The 20,663-nt window shown below is 32.6% G+C and overlaps 1 protein-coding gene across 1 annotated transcript; it reads left to right on the forward strand.

Moving 5' to 3' along the window:
- The first annotated feature begins 2,969 nt into the window (after positions 1-2,969).
- LOC131601954 (tRNA ligase 1) lies at positions 2,970-19,358 on the forward strand. Its single transcript, XM_058873892.1, has 27 exons — positions 2,970-3,245; positions 3,388-3,834; positions 4,833-4,883; positions 5,030-5,112; positions 5,363-5,462; positions 6,133-6,211; positions 6,334-6,457; positions 6,982-7,088; positions 8,106-8,234; positions 9,014-9,078; positions 9,388-9,552; positions 9,959-10,119; positions 10,244-10,275; positions 11,276-11,439; positions 12,618-12,697; positions 13,334-13,399; positions 13,548-13,837; positions 14,481-14,591; positions 14,804-14,901; positions 16,407-16,467; positions 16,802-16,878; positions 16,974-17,045; positions 17,126-17,202; positions 17,485-17,565; positions 18,155-18,257; positions 18,404-18,562; positions 18,692-19,358. The coding sequence occupies exons 1-27, from the start codon at positions 3,108-3,110 to the stop codon at positions 19,079-19,081; spliced, it is 3,510 nt and encodes a 1,169-aa protein (XP_058729875.1). The 5' UTR covers positions 2,970-3,107; the 3' UTR covers positions 19,082-19,358.
- The last annotated feature ends 1,305 nt before the right edge of the window (positions 19,359-20,663 follow it).

The raw sequence follows: 20,663 nt of genomic DNA on the forward strand, positions 1-20,663 counted from the left end.
TTTACTTTGGAATATTAATTTTTATATAGAAATAAAATATATTTTACAAATATTCACTATTTGTAACATTAACAAATATCAATTTTATATGAATAAGAATTTTTATTCTTTATTGTACCAGCTTTTAAATATTTTTTTTCATATTTTTCATTCTTTTTTATTTCATCTATTTTACAAATTTCTATGTTTAAAACATAAATTACTCACTTACAATAATATTAATTAATGATAAATTATAATATTTTTCATTCTTTATCACTCACTTACAATAATATTAATTAATGATAAATTATAATTAGTTAAACTGTAAGTTACAGTTTTTAATCTCTATTAAAATAATATTAATGAATAATAAATTTTAATTAGTAAAATTTGGAGTTACAGTTTTTAATAAGATTTAGTGAATGAGATGAAGAAAAAAAATTATATTGTTGCTACATTTGTATTTTTACTATTTGAAAATTATGTGAAAAATGAAAACTCATGTAAATATATGTCTTTAACCAAAATATTTTAGAGAAATACATGTTTAATTTAATTTATTTATTTAATTTTTTAAGATCTTCAAAGGACTTCAAAAATAATATATGCATAAAAAATGTGTCTCATTTGTCAATATATTTTATTGTGTAATAAATGAGAATGATAATAATGATATATTTTGATATATTTATGATACATGTTGTACTAAGTGTATTACAGAGTTTTTCCAAAAAAAAAGTGTATTATAGAAAAATATTAATGTAGTAATTACATTATTATTATTATTATTGTAGATGTTGTTGATTGGCTGTAATTTTTGGTAAAACTCATTGTGTTTCTATCTTGTCAAATCTGGTGTCATGACATGCATTCTTCTGTTGTGAAGTTTTTCTTATGCAGGCCTTTACCAGATGTCAAGGCCGATGTCATGACATTCGCAGCTGTTACGTTCTTTTCTGTTTCTATTTATGGTTATGTGATCTGATAAGATCCTATGCGCTTTATTTGGAAATGTTGGATTCTGATCTGATTCAAGGACGTCTTTGATGGTTATTATTTTTAGTTCCTTGATTTATGGAAATTAGTTTTATTAGGTTTTAAACTAATTTGGATCCAAGGCCCAGCTGCTGCGTTTTCTGAAGGCTTTATATATTTTACGAAGAAGCTGCAGATAACATTAGGGTTTTTGTATTGAGAAGCTTTAAGAGTTCTTTGTTTTAAGTTTTTGTTCTAGCCTTCTTGTAAGCCAAACAATCATCATGATGATTGTCTTGGTCTAGGTGTTTGGTTTGAGTTGTAAGAAGTACTCGAACTTTTTAAGCAAGAGTACTATTGTACTTGATTAAAGCTTTTAAGCAAGATCAAGTTGTGTCCTTGAAGTGTGTCTTCTTTTGTTATTCGTAGAGTGTTTTTCATCACTGCTGTGATTGAGGGGGAGTGAGTAGGATCTCTGATCTAAGTTGTTTTAGATTGAAGTTGCATTGGGTAGATATTAAGTGAGAGAAGTAATCTTGATCTGTATTACCTTTAATTGATATTACTTATAGTGGACTTCCTCCCTGGCTTGGTAGCCCCCAGATGTAGGTGTGATTGCACCGAACTGGGTTAACAACTTTCTTGTGTTGTTATTCTGTTTACTTTCTGTTCATTTGTTTAAAAGCATTCAGATAGTAATGTCGTGACATCCTGTTCGACATCGCGTGTCTGAGTCCAGAATTTCAATTATTATTAAATTATTATAATTATTGTTATTAATATGATAATAATTATTAACTATCTCTATATATATTCTTTTAAAATGCATAATTATTTATGGAAAATAAAATTGAAAAATAAATTGTAGTTGTAAGTTATAATCGATTTAGTTGTCACTTACTAAACTCTGAATATTACTTTAAAAATTATGTAATGAGAAAGTATTTGATTTATCATTATATACCTATATAAATAATATGTATTATGATTAATTACTTTATTTTTTTTAACGAATGAGAAATATAAGGACTAATCTACAATTTTTTTTATCATAAAAGTATATTTAAGAATCAAAATATTACTATTTAATAAAAAACTAAGAAAACTTCACTAAAAAATTAATAACTAAAATTAATTATTTTTAAAATCATTAATGCCTATAAAATTTAAAAAAACTCTTTAAAGTTTTATTTTAATGTACAAAGTTATTTTTTCTTTAATTTTAATATTAAAGTGAATATAATTAATTTATTCAGATGGTTAACCTATAAAAAATAATAGTATTAATAATCAATCCATTAACCAAGTATGAACATATATCTTCCACTATAATAAACAAACAAAAAAAAATCATAAAAATATGGATGAAGTTACTTGATTAATATAGGAACACCAAATAAAAATCAATATGATAAGATATAATATGATTTATTTTTAAAAAATATGTATAGAATATACGATTTAAAACTTTTTTTGGACATGACATTGAATAAAAAAATCTTAGGTTTTATAAGTTATAGAATAATACTAAAAGAATAACTGAAATTTAGATTGATATACTCTTATATATATTATAAATTTAATGATTAATCATAAATATTTATCTAAAAATAATTTATTATAACACTTTTTATAATATTGCATTATTCATGTAAATATGTGAAATCTTTCAAATTTATAGAACATAATTGAAATTATATATATATATATATATATATATATATATATATATATATATATATATATATATATATATATAAATTATTAGAAATTCTCATATATTTTAAATTTGGTTTATATTTAATATAATTTAAAAATACGTTTAAATATATGATATAATTTATATATATAAATTATTAAAATCAAAATTCTAATCAAACCCGTGCAACGCACAAGTCATAAAACTAATATATATAAAATCCCCTTACTTCCACTCCCATTTTATTCATTAAAATCTCTCCTATCTCGTCCCGTCCCTTATTTGAATCAAACAGACGTACTAAAAAATAACCATTAATATATATCATTCCCATTTCATCCTATTAAAAAACAAGCACGTTCGTCCCCATTTAACAGGTCTCTCCGTCGGGCACAGCACACTGGCAAAGCACCGAGCGTGCTCTCTCCTCGCCTTCTCTGTCACCCCTTGAATGTCGGCACCGCAAAGACTCCTCTCCAATCTCTCTCACATTCTACCTTCTTCTCCTCTCTCTACCTTCAAATCCAGAACCTTCCTTTTCCTTCCACTCTCTCACCCTTACTGGACCCTAACAATGCCTCGCAATCAGGTACTCATTCTCGATTCCATTTTCCATTTCTCGTAAATTCGATTATCGTTACCGTTGCAATTGAAATTTGCGAAATCGTTCACCATAATCGTTACTGCGATGATCGTGCTCGTGTTTAATTTTCTGAATTTTTGTTTTGCAGAAAAGTGTAGAACAGAGATGGAAGCCGAAACCTAAAACTGAACAGCAAGTATCGTCTATTGGAATAGATGCGGAAACCGTTACTAACAAACTTTCTGGAATTCATATTGGCGAAAGCAGCGGCCAAACCAAGGTTCAGCATGCTAATAAGGTGATTACTTCCCAAGGTTCACCGGCGATTTGGAAACCGAAATCTTATGGAACTGTTAGTGGAGGAGACACTGTGACTAAAGTTGGAAGCACACCGGTGAGTAAAGGGAAGGTTGGTGGTTCAGGCGTTGGTGTTGACGTGGCTTCGACGCAGAAAAGTAGTGGTAGTGCTGTTTTGAGTAAGTTGTTTAGTGGTAATCTGTTGGAGAATTTTACTGTTGATAATTCCACTTATGGACATGCACAAATCAGAGCTACTTTCTACCCCAAGTTTGAAAATGAAAAGTCGGATCAGGAGGTATATCATTCATGTCTTAGTTTTTTCTGTTTTGCTTTCATGGTTGGAGGTTATAATGATTAAATTTGTCATGTAAATATTTGATGAATTTTCCTACTTTATATGTTTTTATTCGTACTAGGTATGTATCATCTTAGACAATCATACACACCATATATTTAAGTTTATATAGTGTAGGAGTTTAGGATGTTGGGAGGTGTATGAAGTTGATAATAGAGTGTTTGTGAGAAAAATGAGAGAAAAGACTGATTTTCTCTTGCATTTGCAGTTAGTAGTACTACAAGTGTTAATAATGTTCGGCATGGGTTAACTAACCCAGTTTCAGTTATGGCCTAATAACTGAAATATAACTATCTACTATAACAGTTATGACTAACTAGCTAGTAGCTACTGTCTGGAGCTTAGCAACTAGGAATAACTAATCCTGATGCCATGCTACTCCATATACAGTAATAGTAGGATGAAATTAACAATTTCTTAAAGGAAATTTTGTCTCTTGAAAACTATGAAACACAGTCCGTAGATACGACTCTCACTTGTAAACATTGAGAGTTTTTATGAAAATGGACGTATTGAATGTAACCAGTGTGATGTTGTGTCAAACACATTTTTAATCCGAAGCGATGGTGCTAAAAGTTGAAAGGATTTCTTTTTGTTATCAAGGATGTTAGCTAAAATATCTTTCTAAATACTTGCACATTAGCTAGCAACCGAAGTTCTCTAATGGATGAAGGAATCAGAGTTTTTAAGTGTAGATGCTAAGAGAATGATCCCAACTACTGCACGGTTTATAGTTATGCATGATGATCCTAACTTTTTAGAAACAATATTGAAGAGAATTTTTTAATTGGTTGTGTCTGAATTTACTTTTAATAGTTTTTGACTGAGAAATGAGAATTGCATTCTTCTGGATGATGAAATCATTTTCTCTGTTCTGCATTAACTTACTTTTTTGTAGTTTTGAAACTTTTACTTATCAGTATTCTATGCTCCTGCAGACAAGGTCAAGGATGATTGAGCTGGTATCAAAAGGTGTAGCTACGTTAGAGGTATGGTGGTTGGTAGTGTTGTATTTGCATACAGTTTTGTAAGTTTTTAGTTTTTTTTCCTTATGGTTAATAGAGTACTAGTTGTATCAACTTTGATTGGACTGATTTTCAGTCATGGGCTTGATTTTATTGACTTGTGTGTGCAGGTTTCACTTAAACACTCTGGTTCTCTTTTTATGTATGCGGGTCATGAGGGTGGAGCTTATGCAAAAAACAGTTTTGGAAATATGTATGCTCACAAGCGATTACACCTCTCTTTATGTTCCCCCTTTTTATTTAGCTTGCGCTTGATGTTTTCTCTCCCCCTCTTCGTTGTGATTGATGGTTATGAGCAAATGGCAAATAGCATGAAATTCTCAGAATGATTTTTTATTAGGAATATGATTGTTGTTGTGATCCATTTCTGAAAGCATTTACTTTATTATTCATCTTTACCTAATTTTTTGTTGTTGATTATGCCTTTTCCCCCCTCTATGCAGATATACTGCTGTTGGTGTATTTGTTCTTGGGCGGATGTTTCGTGAGGCTTGGGCAACCAAAGCTTCAGAAAAGCAGGCTGAATTTAATAATTTTCTTGAGGTGAAATTTAATAGCATCATAGGGTTATGTAGAGTGTTAGGAAACACATCTCCTAAGATAGGGTTAGTTTTAGCTGCAAAAATGTTTGGTAATTGCAGCTATATTGAGAGCATGAAATTAGAAATGATTTGCAGGAGTTTTTTTTTAGTTTCTAAATTTTTCTCACGTATGCTAATAAGACATATCTGCAGAATTCAGGATACATTTCCTGGTTCAATTATAGAGGATTGAGGAGAATCATTTAAATTACAATATGGATTCCTTAATTTGAATATTCGCTATTAATTGCTAATCTCCATCTACTGAAATTTCTCCCTCTCTTTTTTTTTTTGTGGGCTGTGTTTTCTGACCTCCTGTAGCGTTGATGATTAAAGTGTGAAAATGATTAGCTTGTGAATAATATGATAGCTATTCAATACATGGTTTATGGTCATTTACTTTTCTGTATTTCATGTTTTGAAGCTAGGCAAGCTTGCATTTTGTTTATCATTTTGACAGAAGTCTTTCTCCTCTTCCCAAAACATTTTCCAGTTCTCGTGGCTGTTAGTTGTATTCACTGTATAACTATAAATTGATATACTATAGTACTCTGTTACTACATTTAGCTTTATTATTAATTGTGTTCATGCTGAAGAAATGAACATTACTAACATAACATCTGCTCTTTTAGAGAAACCATATGTGCATTTCAATGGAATTAGTAACTGCTGTTCTTGGAGACCATGGACAGCGTCCTCATGAAGATTACGGTAATTTTTATTTATTTTTTGGTTCAGAGTGCTTCTTGTTATTTTGAATAATATATCGTCTTTAGATTCGTTGTAGCATTATTTCCTATCATATATTCATTGGTATTTCTTGATCTGAGCAGTGGTGGTTACAGCAGTCACTGAATTGGGCAATGGGAAGCCAAAGTTCTATTCAACCCCTGAGATAATTGCTTTTTGCAGAAAATGGCGATTACCAACAAATCATGTGTGGTTGTTCTCAACAAGGTGAACATTTAATATTTAAATAGACGTTCTTTATTACTCAAGATGACTCAAGTATGATAATTATTTCTTTTTAAATCTGGTTTCTTCAAAGAATTTTGATATACTGAAGTTAGTTTATGTTGCATGAGAAGCACTGGGTCATTTCTATTTATGTTGCAACACTAATAGTTTTCTTTCAAAGTGAATATCTTTTATTTATGAAATTTGAAAATTGAAATTCCATGTAATTAAAATCTGACGTGTTGGTATTCTATTTATCAAGTTCTTAGAGATTTGTGGTCTGTGACATCAGCTTTTCTTTGTATAATACATAATAGTAAAACTTTTTGACTGAGGATTTTTTCGATTCAATTATCAAGTAACCCCTATAAGGAAATATTCTTTGAAGCTAATTATCATTTATTAAGGATTGTCTTTGGCTATTTTATTTCAAGATGAACATTTTGACTGGGATTTTTATCATTGACGTCATCTGTTTAAATTGTATTAAAAATTGTTTCACTCAAACCATTATGTAAATTTAGAAAATCAGCTTCTTCCTTCTTTGCTGCCTATGATGCCTTATGTGAGGAAGGTACTGCAACTTCTGTATGCAAGGCTCTTGATGAAATTGCGGACGTATCTGTACCAGGTATTAATGTTGTTGAGTTACCACTATTTATCTAACTTGACTTTGTGTCTCATGCCTCATATATATGAAGAAATGGTATATAATCGAATATGTTACAGTCAGTCTTTAGTGGGTATTGAACTTAGTCCCTTTGGCTTACAGAGCTAGGCAATCACTACTGCATATATAATCGAATATGTTACAGTCAGTCTTTAGTGGGTATTGAACTTAGTCCCTTTGGCTTACAGAGCTAGGCAATCACTACTGCACTAGCAGTCTAGCACCCCCAGGATGATTGAAAAGTATTTCAAAAAATGACTCAGAAGAATATGTTATGAAAACCTTTAAAATGAATGAAGGGTTATGATGAATTTATGTTACTGTTGGTAGTTTATGACTACCCTCAAATCTTTCTGTAGGCCTTGTTAACCTGATCAACATAACTAATAGAAGTAAAATGGGATTGGTTTGAGTAGTTGATTCAGGTGAAAAGGAAATGAAACTTATCTAGGTTGGGTTGAGTGTTGGCTTAGGAAAACTGAAATGTGATCAACTCGACCTAATATAGCTTTATTTTCTGTTAAATATACTGTTTTATATTCTCTTTAATTATACATTTTTTAAAATCAAAAGTTTTGAATAAAATTTAACCCGATAATGTGGCTGGAATGAATTCGAACATGATCAAGTCCCCCTCCCCCAAAATAAAAGCTACCGAACCTTATCGGGTCCAAACTGAAGGTTCTTGATTCGTTTGGATCCATTCCCCAAAACCCGACCCTATTTCCCTCCCAACTTTCACCTTGGACAAGCAGTGTTTTTCTGAAGTCAATCTGATTGTTTGAATATAATGTAATATTTTGAAATTAAGTAGGATTTTAGTTGTTGATTTCTTCTAGTTTCAGTTTCATCCCGCATGTAATTTTAGTTTCAAATCTCAATATTTCATTTTTGCTATCACTTGTCTCTTTTATGCTCTCAATCTATTATCTTTGCATGAGCTTTTTGTTAAATTTACATATATTTTCATAACTGCAGGTTCAAAAGACCATGTGAAAGCCCAAGGTGAAATTTTAGAAGGTCTTGTGGCTCGTCTTGTGAGCCAAGATAGTTCGAACCATATAGAGAAAATTTTGAAGGAATTTCCTCCTCCACCTGTTGATGGAGGTATGCTTATTGATTCTCGAAATATCATGTCTAAGCTGCTAGCTACTCTGACTTTCTTAGTTGATGCCTTGATGTTTATTACTATTTATTTTTCTACATATTCATTTTCTTAGTTGATGCATTTTCTAAGGTGTACCCATCCTTGGGATTTTTGAACTAATATTTAGTCCAAGGTTCCTGAAAATCAAAGTATGATTACAATTATTATAGCACTGGGGATACTTTTTTGAATATTATTCTGAAAGTAATTAGAGTACAATCAGAGAACTGTTTAAAAAATGATATACCTAATAGGCCTAACTAGGGGTGACAAACGGGCATGCCCATCCCGCAAAAAAAGGGGCGGGGCGGACATAGTAAAGGGCGCTGGCCTAAAACCTTGCCCCCCCTGCAAAAAAATGAGGGTGGACGCACTGCACATTTTAACCCTAAAAATTCATAAATTTATGCTAATGCCCGCAAAAAAATAGGGCGGGACAGGGTGGGGACATTAGAGGGTACGGGCCTAAAACCTTGGCCCGCCTCGCAAAAAAGTGCGAGCAAAACAGGCATGCCCGGCGGGGCGGGCCCGTTTTGCCACCCCTACTAATTAATGGGCTGAATACAACAATTTATACAATTAATTGCAGAATATATAATTGTATTTGCGACATTTATGATTATAATTACAAACAAAATTGGAACCCCCTTAACAAACATACTTCCTTGACACTCCTAAATGGTGGTCAAAGAATGTATTGCAACTTAAATAATAAACAAATTTTGTTTTTCGATTTCAGCTGCCCTTGATTTCGGTCCAAGTCTAAGGGAAATTTGTGCTGCCAATAGATCTGATGAAAAACAGGTACAGGCTAAACTTTACTGCCTTGATCCAGAGTTATGATGTTGCAATTCTTTATGTGGATATGGATCCTCTCAATTTAGTTTATATCGCCATCATGTCAATTTAGGAGAGACAGTGACATAGAGACAACAATAGAACCCTTTCTAGCAGGAACTTTGGATTGCCCACTTCCTCGGTCCAGGATGGTACTGGTGTGTCTCTGCCTGTCTCTCCAGAACTATGGAAATATCATTTAGAACAAAATTGTGTGGATCTCAATCTAGATGAATTTAAAGTAATTCAATATTGTGATTTGAAATGCTTCTGCAGCAAATGAAGGCGCTTCTTGAGAACGTTGGTAGCTCATTTTGTCCTGACTACGTAGACTGGTCCGGGACTGATGCTGGTGATATGCATTCAAGAAATGCAGACAAATCTGTTGTTTCAAAATTTTTACAAGCCCATCCGACAGACTATTCGACAAAAAAATTGCAGGTCAGTCTAGACTATCATATGTTTAAATTTACAGATGGAAATATTTTAATTTCACCATATTTTGATCATGTTAAGTTTGTAATATGTACTAGCTTTTATTATATTGCCAAACTGCATATTTCTTATTGCATACACGCTCCTCCGGACGCACATTCAGGTCTTCCATTCCAATGATTTCTTTCTCTGTAATATGACAAGAGTATACTGACAGTCTTTTCTTTCTAGATTTTGATAGCTATGAGCTATTTTCCTCAACAAATGATTCAAAGGGTCTCACAATTCTTAGAAGCATTAACATTTTTATTTAAATTTCCCTCATTATAGATTGATTCCACTTCTTTCTACCACGTGCTTTACTTCCTTCTGTTCAGTTCACAGTCATAGCTTTGATTTGGTTTTGAATCAGGAAATCATTCGGTTGATGAAGGAAAAACGCCTGCCTGCTGCATTCAAATGTTATCATAACTTCCACAAAGTTGATGCCATATCAAATGACGACCTTTTCTACAAAATGGTCATTCATGTGCACAGTGATTCTGCTTTTCGGAGATACCAAAAAGAGATGAGGTTTACTCTCAATCACATTTTCTTGTTTAATTTTATGAAGAAAAATCTTTTATAGCCTTTCAGTATTTTACATCATAGATTTCTTCAATACCATTCTGAGTTTCGAAGTGTTTGATTCTTTCAGGAATAGACCAGGATTATGGCCACTTTATCGAGGTAAATATTATATTTTCCTCTTTTATATAATATTCAGTTACTTTTCCTGAAAATTGTAAACTAGTTTGCTGGCTTTCTTCTAGGATCCCACTCCCAGATATATTGATAATCTACATATAGTGGTCTTCTTTGCTATGTTTTCTGGGTTTAGATGTTCAGTAGTTGCATTTGAGAGATATAAATGGTTGTATTTAAGATTTGTATTAGACACTTTTAATCACTTCATGGAATTTGGAGCATGTATTTCACAATTGAGGTTACTTAATTAACGGGGAAATATTTTTTAAGAAGTTGTTTAGATTAAGCAAGTTTCGTTCATCTAAAAGTTTTTTTTTAGCTAATGATGTACAGATAGTCTTTCATGAGTAAGTAGTTGTTCGTTTTCTCAATAGACACTTGTTTTGTTAATTGATTCTAAGTCGGAAATTTCACCATAATTTTTTTTCTTTAGTAATTTCCCCCTTCTGGGGAGAAAGGATAAAGGAAAGATGTACTTGAGTATGAATTATGTTTAGTGAAGCTAGTCCATATGGCTTGATACTGGAGTCACTTCACCAAAAAAAAGACACTAGAGTCTTGGGTTTTAACTACTCTTAAAGTTTACTGGAAGGTACTACGAGTTCACCTTGTGCACATGCAATGAATGCATTAGTAATTTGCTCTTCGAACCTCCAATAGAAATTTGGGTTATGAGTTATTAATCCCGTGGCTAATTTTCATAAACATAAGCATTCTGTATCTTAGGATACTTGATTTGCCAGAACACAACAATTTTGGTTAAAACTTAAATTCTGAATACTGTTTTGGGATATGGAGTGTTACATTTCACTCAACTATTACTAATTATGGTATGCGAGCTTATTAAATAAAACACTAAAAATGTTTGTACGTGACCTACTGATACACAAGTATGTTGATAATGATTTATGCAAAGCATATATGTGCTGCTCATTATTCTTACTGACTTATACAAGTTTCTGTCACTTTAATGTGTTTCCAGGATTTTTTGTTGATATCAATTTATTCAAGGCAGACAAGGAGAAAGTTGCCGAAATTTCTAAGAACAGCAGTATAAATGAAAGTGATAGCACCAGTATTGAAAGAGACGACTTTGCGGACGAAGATGCAAATTTAATGGTCAAATTGAAGTTTCTTACATATAAGGTATGCGTCCATGTTTGACATCTATAAGAAAATGCTTTGTTAAAATCTTAATAGTCATGCATTTGTAGGGCTAACTGTTGCCTGTATAAATTTCTAAGATTATTGTCTATGTCTCTTGAAAGTTTATGTATTGTCGAAGTTTTTAGGGGTTGAATACTTCACACAAGTCAACATTTTTTGATAATGAGTTTTACCATCCGTGCATATCCATTAAAAAATATTTATCAAGAATTACACTTTATATTATGTATTATTTTGTACTAAATTAGGATTTTACACTATAGTGGCATCTGCTTTAATATTAAGTGTCCTTGATCTTTCTTGAAGCATCTTCCTTGTTTTTTATAATGTATGCATGCCCTGATTTTGAATCACTATTCATGCCTTCTGTTTTGAGTAAATCACCATTTTGATCTGCCGAATCACTCTCCTAAATAAATATATGAAATGGAAAATAACCCCTTCTATTGAAAATCGCCAGTCAATTTAGGGTGGAAACAAGAACTAAAAAGAGGTCATCATCATGTTCTGTCTGTCTCTTAAAAGTTTATGTATTGTCGAAGTTTTTAGGGGTTGACTACTTCACACGAGTTGGACATTTTTTGATAATGGGTTTTACCATCTGCCTGCCCACATCCATTCAAAAATATTTATCAAGAATTACACTTTATATTATGTATTATTTTGTACTAAATTAGGATGCTACACTATGGTTGCAACTGCATTAATATCACACTTCACACGTCTTTGATCTTTCTTGAAACATCTTGTTTTTAATAATATCTGCATGACCTGATTTTGAATCACTATTTCGAGTAAATCGCTATTTTGATCCTCAAAATTGTAAGGATCCGACGATTTACTCTTCCATAGATGATAGTTTAGAAAGTAATGATTTTCATGATGTGGGACTAAATTGGCCTACAAATTTCAATTTATGGCATGATTTTTTCATTTTATAAATTTAGTGAACTAAATTTCCCGACCTTTACGATTTGAAGAACCAAATGTGAAGTTTTATTTTGCTTTGAAATATGTTTTAAAATGTCATCCCATTTCTCTTTCTTGTTACTAGGAATGACTCCATTCACTAACTATGTCAAATATTTGATACGTATTATTTATTATTATCATTTTACAATTCTAATTATTGTTCGTATGTTGGATAATTGTCCCAGCTGCGAACTTTTCTCATTCGAAATGGCTTGTCAATTCTTTTCAAGGAAGGTCCAAGTGCTTACAAGGCTTATTACCTGAGGTAAGTTGCCTATCCTGCACTTTATATCAGAATTGTAGTTCGTAATGTATGAGCCATGTTATAGTCGCGGTCCTCGAGAATATCGTCTAGCTGAATATAATAAATAATTTCATATGCATTTCCTAGTTACAATTTCATGTTTGTGGTTTGAGATTGATGTGCATGTGTGATATGTGAGCAATTTATTCATTAACATAAGTTTTACTGGATGGTCATGCTTTCTATGGAGCTTTTCTATCAGGTCTACTAAAGTGTGTTAAATTTGGGTGTCAATATTATAACCGTTTCATCAAGAAAAAAAACTTTTTGGTAGAAATGCTTGAATTTTGTTCATCCCATAATCTTATCAAAGGCATTAAAGAATATTAGATGTTGATTTCTCAATTTGATTTTGTGTTACCCATTTGTGTTACCCGGATTCATCAATTAAATCCATCTTGTTTCATACCTTCCTTGATCTCTGAACCAGTATCTATCGGCATCATTTAGCATTTAGCTGCATAACTTGTTATTGGTGTTGCAAATTCCAATATAGTAGAAGTTGCAATATATACATATACTGATATACAGGGTGTCACACAAAGTTTTAATCCAAACTACATTTTTCTTTTTCCTTGCTTTGTTTCAATGTCACAGACAAATGAAAATATGGGGAACCTCTCCTGGAAAGCAGAGAGAACTTAGCAAGATGCTTGATGAATGGTAATTCCTGAAACATTTTTCTGGATGACAGCTAACTATTGTTTGGTTTCTGCTTAGAGTCATTGTTATATCTCTCTAGCTCTGTCCTTTTTTATCTTTTTTCTACTGTGGTTGATGCTGCTGATTAAGTTCTTTACTCTGCTTACAGGGCTGTGTATATAAGAAGAAAGTGTGGAAATAAGCAACTTTCGTCATCAATATATCTTAGTGAAGCTGAACCTTTCCTTGAACAGTTTGCAAAACGTAGTCCACAGAACCAAGCTCTAATAGGTTCTGCTGGTAGTTTAGTTAGGACTGAAGATTTCTTGGCCATTGTTGAGGAAGGCCAGGATGAAGAAGGTGATCTTGTATCAGTGCGGGATATAGCACCATCAGGGCCTAATATCTCAGTCAAAGATACAGTTCCAAAAGATGAAGGGATGATTGTATTCTTTCCTGGTAATTCTTTCACTACTCTTGTTGACATTCTCAACATTTACATTTAATTTCTCATCGCCTTCGAAATTTTTTGATGATCCAGAGACATTCAATTACGTTATTAGAATTATAAGCATCTTAAATGTGATTGTTAAGCATAGGTTTCCATTTATACCATGGTAGTTGAAGCATAATAAAGTATACCTGCAAGTTAATTGCTTGACCGCTTTTATCTTTTATCAACTGTTGAAGAACACCTAAAACAATTTCCAGTCACTATTTGAGTGAAATTAATTGAGTCAGGACTGGAGTAATTGATTGTCTGAGTTTAATGACTTCTCCATCCCGTGCTCTTTCATGAACAAGTTCTTAGAATTAATCTACAGTTTCTAGCTTATTAGGTTACTGTGTTTGTAATCAATCAAATTTAAAGCAAAAGTGTTTCAAGGAAAATTCAAATATGACTTGCTGGTGTCAGTGTGTCACGTTTTATTAAGGTTTACGGAGGAGGTTTTGCATTAGTCTTTTTGCTGAATGATTGTGGGTGTGATTAAGGCATGGTTGATTCCGGTATTGTTGATGTGAGAAATTTTCTTTTCAGATGTTTTGTTTAGCTTTTTTGTATGTTTAAAACTCACATTCAAGGGCTTTTGCATTCTTCCAGGAATACCAGGTTGTGCAAAGTCCGCCATTTGCAAAGAATTGCTAAATGCACCAAGAGGACTACTAGGAGATGATAGACCAGTTCATAGTCTCATGGGTGATCTGATTAAAGGTAAAAAAATTTCCAACAAAAGTTAACAATGGAATTCTTAAGTTTAAAAGGTTCTCTTGTATGAGTTAAATCAATATTATGCATCCCATTCTTCGTTGTTCTTATTTATGGAAGTTGTATAATTGCTGGAATTATCTTTTGTTTCATAATGCCGATATTCTTGAATGAGTATATATTATCAATAACTATTGTGACCTGTGTCTTATCAACAGGAAAATATTGGCAGAAAGTTGCTGAAGAGCGCAAAAAGAAACCGAAGTCTATAATGCTTGCTGACAAAAATGCCCCAAATGAAGAAGTTTGGAGACAGGTAGAGTACTCTATATAATTTTGCTATGGCCTACAGAGCTTATTTCTTTTATCCCTCTGTTCTTTCGTCTTTCTCCCCTTAGTTTTCAATTATATATATTTTCCTATATTCGTTTTAAATTAAAATTCCTAATATAAAATCATATTATAATTTTTTTACGGGTAAATAATACTACATATTACATACTATACAAATAATTGGGAATCTGATGCTAAACTAATAGTGAGTCACAAAGTATTCCCCAAAAAAGGTGGGAGAAGAGAACACACCAATGGACAAAGTTGGATTTTGTAGCATGCATAGAGTACAGCCGTGGTTTCAAGGCATGTGACCTCATCAGAAAATAAGCATGTGATGGACTGGCTGTAAAATGAATTCCCAATTCATTTTCCATTTGTCAAGTATGAATAGATTAGTTTTAGTGCGTGCCTGTTAGAGATTTTGGTGGTGATGGAAACCAGAACAATACACCAATGTACTATATAACTAGTAAGAGCTAACAGTAGAAGAATTTAGGTATGAATGATTATTTGTATTAATGGAATTGACAGAAGAGTACAATTCCTAGTACAAGCTGATAAAGGATAATTCAGAGCCTAGCTCCTCACCAGAGAATGTATTTTCTCCATCTAACCATTTTTTAGCAATTCTCGCGATACCCTCACTCCTCTTCCGTACCTAGTGATATATCCCTGAATCACATGGGATCTCCTGCCACCTCACTAACCTATTCCTTCTAGAATACACCCTCCAAATAACAGGCCTTGCAGGGGTAAGGCCCCCATGGCTCCTATCGGGCGATGTTAGGAATCTTCTTTTAGAAATAATAAGATTCTAACAAAGATACTGATAGGACAGGAAAAAGAGAGAAAGGAAGAGATATCTGGAAATATTTCTTTATCTTCAATGGAAAAAAACAATAGTAACCCAATAAGCAAGGAATACACCAAAGGAATTAAAAAGATTCTAACAAAGATACTAATAGGACAGGAAAAAGAGAGAAAAGAAGAGATATCTGGAAATATTTCTTTATCTTCAATGGAAAAAACAACAGGAAAGAACGATAGTAACCCAATAAGCAAGGAATACACCAAAGGAACACTCCCCTATACACCAAAGGAACACTCCTTTCTACACTTGATAAATCTCAATCAACAGTCAATACAATGTTTTTTCCACCCCCTGTGTACAAAAGAGCCTCCCTATTTATAAGCTGCTAAGCTAACTAACTATTAACAGAAAACTAACTTACTAGGGCTTGTTTTCAACCCATCAATATTGCTTTTTTTTCTATAATATTTCCTCCAAAAATCTATGTCAAGCATGTGGCTCCATCTGCCTAACAGCAGGTGGTATTTATGAAATTTTTAATTTGAGAGAAAAAACTTGCTTTTTTGTATTTGGTTTATTAATCTACTGTAGACTCATTCTTGGCTTTTTGTTAGCTTTGTTTCATCTACTTATTAAAATTGTTATGCATTAAAAAACACTTGTCATATGTGCAGATAGAAGACATGTGTCACAGAACCAGGGCATCTGCTGTCCCGGTTGTGCCTGAATCTGAAGGTTATCTTTGTTACCAATCCTGAAATTTTGTGTTAAATCTATTATTGATGTTATTGTTTTATACTTCTATTATCCAGTGACTTTTTTTTCCTTCACTATATAAAACCAAATTCGAAGAATCTAAGGTTCTGAATGCATTTTTTGATTGATTAGTTTTAGTAACCTGCAAGAATTTACTATTTATTTTGCTTCGAAACATAAAGACAGATATAGCTTGGTTTTCAATAAGAAGTGACAGCTGCATGGACATGCTATTTTTTTTAAGGAAGAACTTGGTTTTGAGTTTAGCTTCATTATCATCTGAAGTATTCATCTTTTGTGTTTTATTTTGCAGGAACTGATTCAAATCCATTTTCCCTTGATGCATTAGCTGTTTTCCTGTTTCGTGTGCTTCAACGAGTCAATCATCCTGTATATATGCTTTGTTTTGCCGACATGATCCCCAATTTTTACAAATTTTTTATCACCTTTCACTAACTTCCTTTGAACTTAACAACTTTTTGCAGGGAAATCTTGACAAGGCATCTCCAAATGCTGGTTATGTGCTGTTAATGTTCTATCACCTTTATGATGGCAAGGTTTTATGCTTCCTTATTTGCTACTTCTTTTTTGTTTATATTTTATTATATTCTAAATAGCTTTTCCAACGGGTTTTCAGAGCCGCAAAGAGTTTGAGGGTGAATTAGTTGACCGTTTTGGGTCTCTTGTGAAGATTCCATTATTGAAATCTGATAGGTACTTCCATCAATTCTAGTCATCACCCGAGTCAGTGCTTGCTTTCATTTTATTTAATTTTCTATCATTTAATATTTCAAAAACAGCCTGGTAGTATTCACACTGTATTTATCATTATTTAGTATTGGTATGATTACATTGACCAAAAGGATCCAATGGAATTTATCCCTCCCAAATCCATATGTTATCCTTCAAAAGTTTGGACTTTGGCCAGTCCTCATATCTTGAGCTAACGTCTGAGGTAAGATTACTTATTTTGATGTGCTTTTTTCCACTGTGTAGGAGCCCCCTTCCCGAGGCAGTAAAGTGCATTTTGGAGGAAGGAATTGATCTATATAAGCTTCACACTAAAAGACATGGAAGGTCAGTTTATGAAATTTCATCTGCGTTAGGTTAACATTATTATGCCTTAACTTTTGCTTTTGTATTTACTATGCTTTGCGTGTACTGAGTTTTTGACTGTTATAACTACATCTGCAGCAATAGGATTTGTGAACTTCTTTTCATCTCTATATCTATTAATAATTACATAGCTGCAGATCACCCACTAGTGCTTCAGAAATTTTAACAAGTTCTGACAACTGTGTTTCAAACTTCAGAGTGTGTTATATTCCCCTTACGAATTTATGTCAAAACTGCAGCCTTATTTTGAACTGTGTAAGCATTGAGATTTCCTCTGTTGATTACTAGAATGTCCAAATCTCTGAGGCTGTATGTAGTATAGCTTTACTCATCATTCCCCCAAAGCACTGTGCCACAACCCACTCGAATATTTCCATCCTATAGTGGTCATGTATCCATAATTGATGTATTAGGACATGTAAAATCTTTAGTGTGGACCACAACCACATGTAAACTGAATTGTCTATTTTAGCCTCCTGGTCTTCGAGGTTATTGGTGCAAAGTGAAAACTAAGAAGTTGACAATCTTAAATTGATCATTAATGTTATAGGTTAGAATCTACCAAGGGTACGTACACAAAAGAATGGACGAAATGGGAGACACAATTACGGGATATTCTTTCTGGAAATGCTGATTATTTTAATTCAGTTCAGGTATCTATCATTGTTTTTTTTTACCTTAATCTTTTTCCTCTTTCATCAACTATGTTCATTTAACAATTAGATAGCATAAATTAGGTAGTGCTTGTGATTCTTTTTACAATCCCCAATTATGCTCTCAAAAAATATAACATCTTCAGGTTCCATTTGAGTTCGTTGTCAAGCAAGTGTTGGAGCAATTGAGAAACATTGCCAAGGGAGATTACACACCTCCAGATACTGAAAAGAGGAAGCTTGGTACCATTGTTTTTGCTGCTCTCAATCTGCCAGTTAGTGAAATTCAAGGTGTCCTAAATAATGTAAGGGAGAATTCTGTAGTTGCATGATATTCTCTTTTCTCAATATGGTAGTTGAAAAACTTACTATTGCCCAGCTATAATTTATTAAACAGTATCTATTCTAACTCAACAATATTAATATAATTGCAGTTGGCCACACATAATCCGAAGATTGACGTATTCCTTAGAGACAAAAAATTAGAGAATCTTAATCGGGCTCACTTGACTCTTGCCCACAAGAGAAGTCATGGTATTAAAGCTGTCGCTGATTATGGTCTATGGCTGCATAAAGAGGTACCCGTAGAGTTGACGGCATTGCTCTTCTCAGATAAAATGGCTGCATTCGAAGCTTTTCCTGGCTCAGTAGAAGGAGAGAAGATAGTTCCAAAAAATGCATGGCCCCATATTACCTTGTGGACTAGTCAAGGAGTTCCAGCCAAGGAGGCCAACATGTTACCACAGTTGTTTGCAGAGGGAAAAGCAAATCGGATTGACTTCAATCCTCCCATCAATATATCCGGCACAGTTGAGTTTTACTGAGATAGTTTTGCTGCTCATCATTCTAAAATATTTACAAGATCAACTCACCATGGTGAGTGGAGTAACAAAAGATATCTAGAGAAGATGATGGAGAAAGTTTTTGTAGGAGCCAGCATTTTCTCCTGAGAAATAATGTATATAAGCTGTATCATGGCCTGGTTTTTACCATGAGCTCTATATATTCTTAAACCAATAAATAAAATCATTAGATTTTATAGTTTTCAAATCAACTATCCAATTTCTTTACTTATAATTGGCTAACTATTGAAATCAAATAATTTAAGAAATTGTAAACAATCCTTCTCAACTAAGTCTACATCCCCTTCATTATAAACTTTCAATCAGAAAGACTAACAATAATTGCTCATAAAATAAAATTTATTCAATTTTTTTATTTTATTTTTAACATTCAATCTTTTTTTTTTATAGAATAAAATATATTTAATTAATATTTGTTGGTTTTGTTTTCTATTTTTCATTTCATCCTTTTTAATGAAAAATTCTTAGTGTGAGATGGTACCAATCCAATGTAGAAAATGCTTTGAGAATTTTGTAATACATTCATATGTCTTCTTCCAGATTTTTTGCAAAATTACCAAAATATCTCTAGACTTCGGATGTGCATATTCGAACATATTTTTTATTGAAAAAAATGGTGATTTTGCATATGCCCTTCTAAAGACATTTTTTTTAAAAAGAAAGCATATGCACTTTCGAAGGAACCATTTTTTTAAAAGAAAAGGTGCTTTCACATGTGCACTTTTGAAAACACCTTTTTTTTTCAAGAAAAAGTGACTTCGGATGTGCATATGTGAAAACATGTCTGGAACAACAAAAACAAAACCCTTAAAACCAAAGCAATAAAATATAGATTCATCATAAATTATCAAAATTACATAGTTAGTTTAACAGAAATTTAACGTTACATATTATTATAAACGGGTAGTTGAGGACGTCACAACATTTTGATAACATCTTCTCCCGATCTTTGAAGCTTCACATCCAACTCGATCGGACCCTTTAAAGAATATTGTTGAAAAGTTGTCCACATAACCTCTAAGTCGTCGTTGTTCTTGAGCTCAAATGGGGTGAACTTGACTTTTCCTTCAGTGTCAAGTGAAGGTGAATGATACTCAAGCTTGACCACCTTTCAATTTTTTGGATATTGCAAGAGAGAGTTCAGTATCGGAATCAACTTGACGAACAGAGTGTCTTGTGAGAACCTAAATTGAAGCGACGTCGTGTAAACACCGAAGTAGACAAAAGCAAGGCGAGGATAGGTTTGAGTAATTTTTTATTGTGGCTTGTGATGTTGATGAAATGTTTTAAAAACCATATTTATAGACTTTTTGGTGCAATATAGACACAAGAAATCTTATCTTGCTATCAAGGAATATTTTGGAAATGCAAATGCAAAATAAGCACTGGCGTTTCTTATTTTAAAAAAAAAAATTGAAGGTTCCTTCGATTGTGCATATTCAAATTATGCAGAACCACATGGACATTCTATTATGGCAGAATCAGTAGCAAATCAACATAGAAAAAAATAAAATTGGTAAGAATAAACATTGATAATATGAAA

The sequence above is a fragment of the Vicia villosa genome, linkage group LG5 (assembly GCF_029867415.1).
Source record: "Vicia villosa cultivar HV-30 ecotype Madison, WI linkage group LG5, Vvil1.0, whole genome shotgun sequence".
Lineage (NCBI taxonomy): Eukaryota > Viridiplantae > Streptophyta > Magnoliopsida > Fabales > Fabaceae > Vicia > Vicia villosa.

Bases quoted from the DNA above. Each gene is read 5' to 3' on its own strand.
- LOC131601954 (XM_058873892.1), top strand. From the start codon at position 3,108: ATGTCGGCACCGCAAAGACTCCTCTCCAATCTCTCTCACATTCTACCT. The intron at 13,838-14,480 runs GTAATTCTTTCA...GCATTCTTCCAG, and splicing joins GATGATTGTATTCTTTCCTG to GAATACCAGGTTGTGCAAAG. The intron at 17,203-17,484 runs GTACTTCCATCA...TCCACTGTGTAG, and splicing joins CCATTATTGAAATCTGATAG to GAGCCCCCTTCCCGAGGCAG.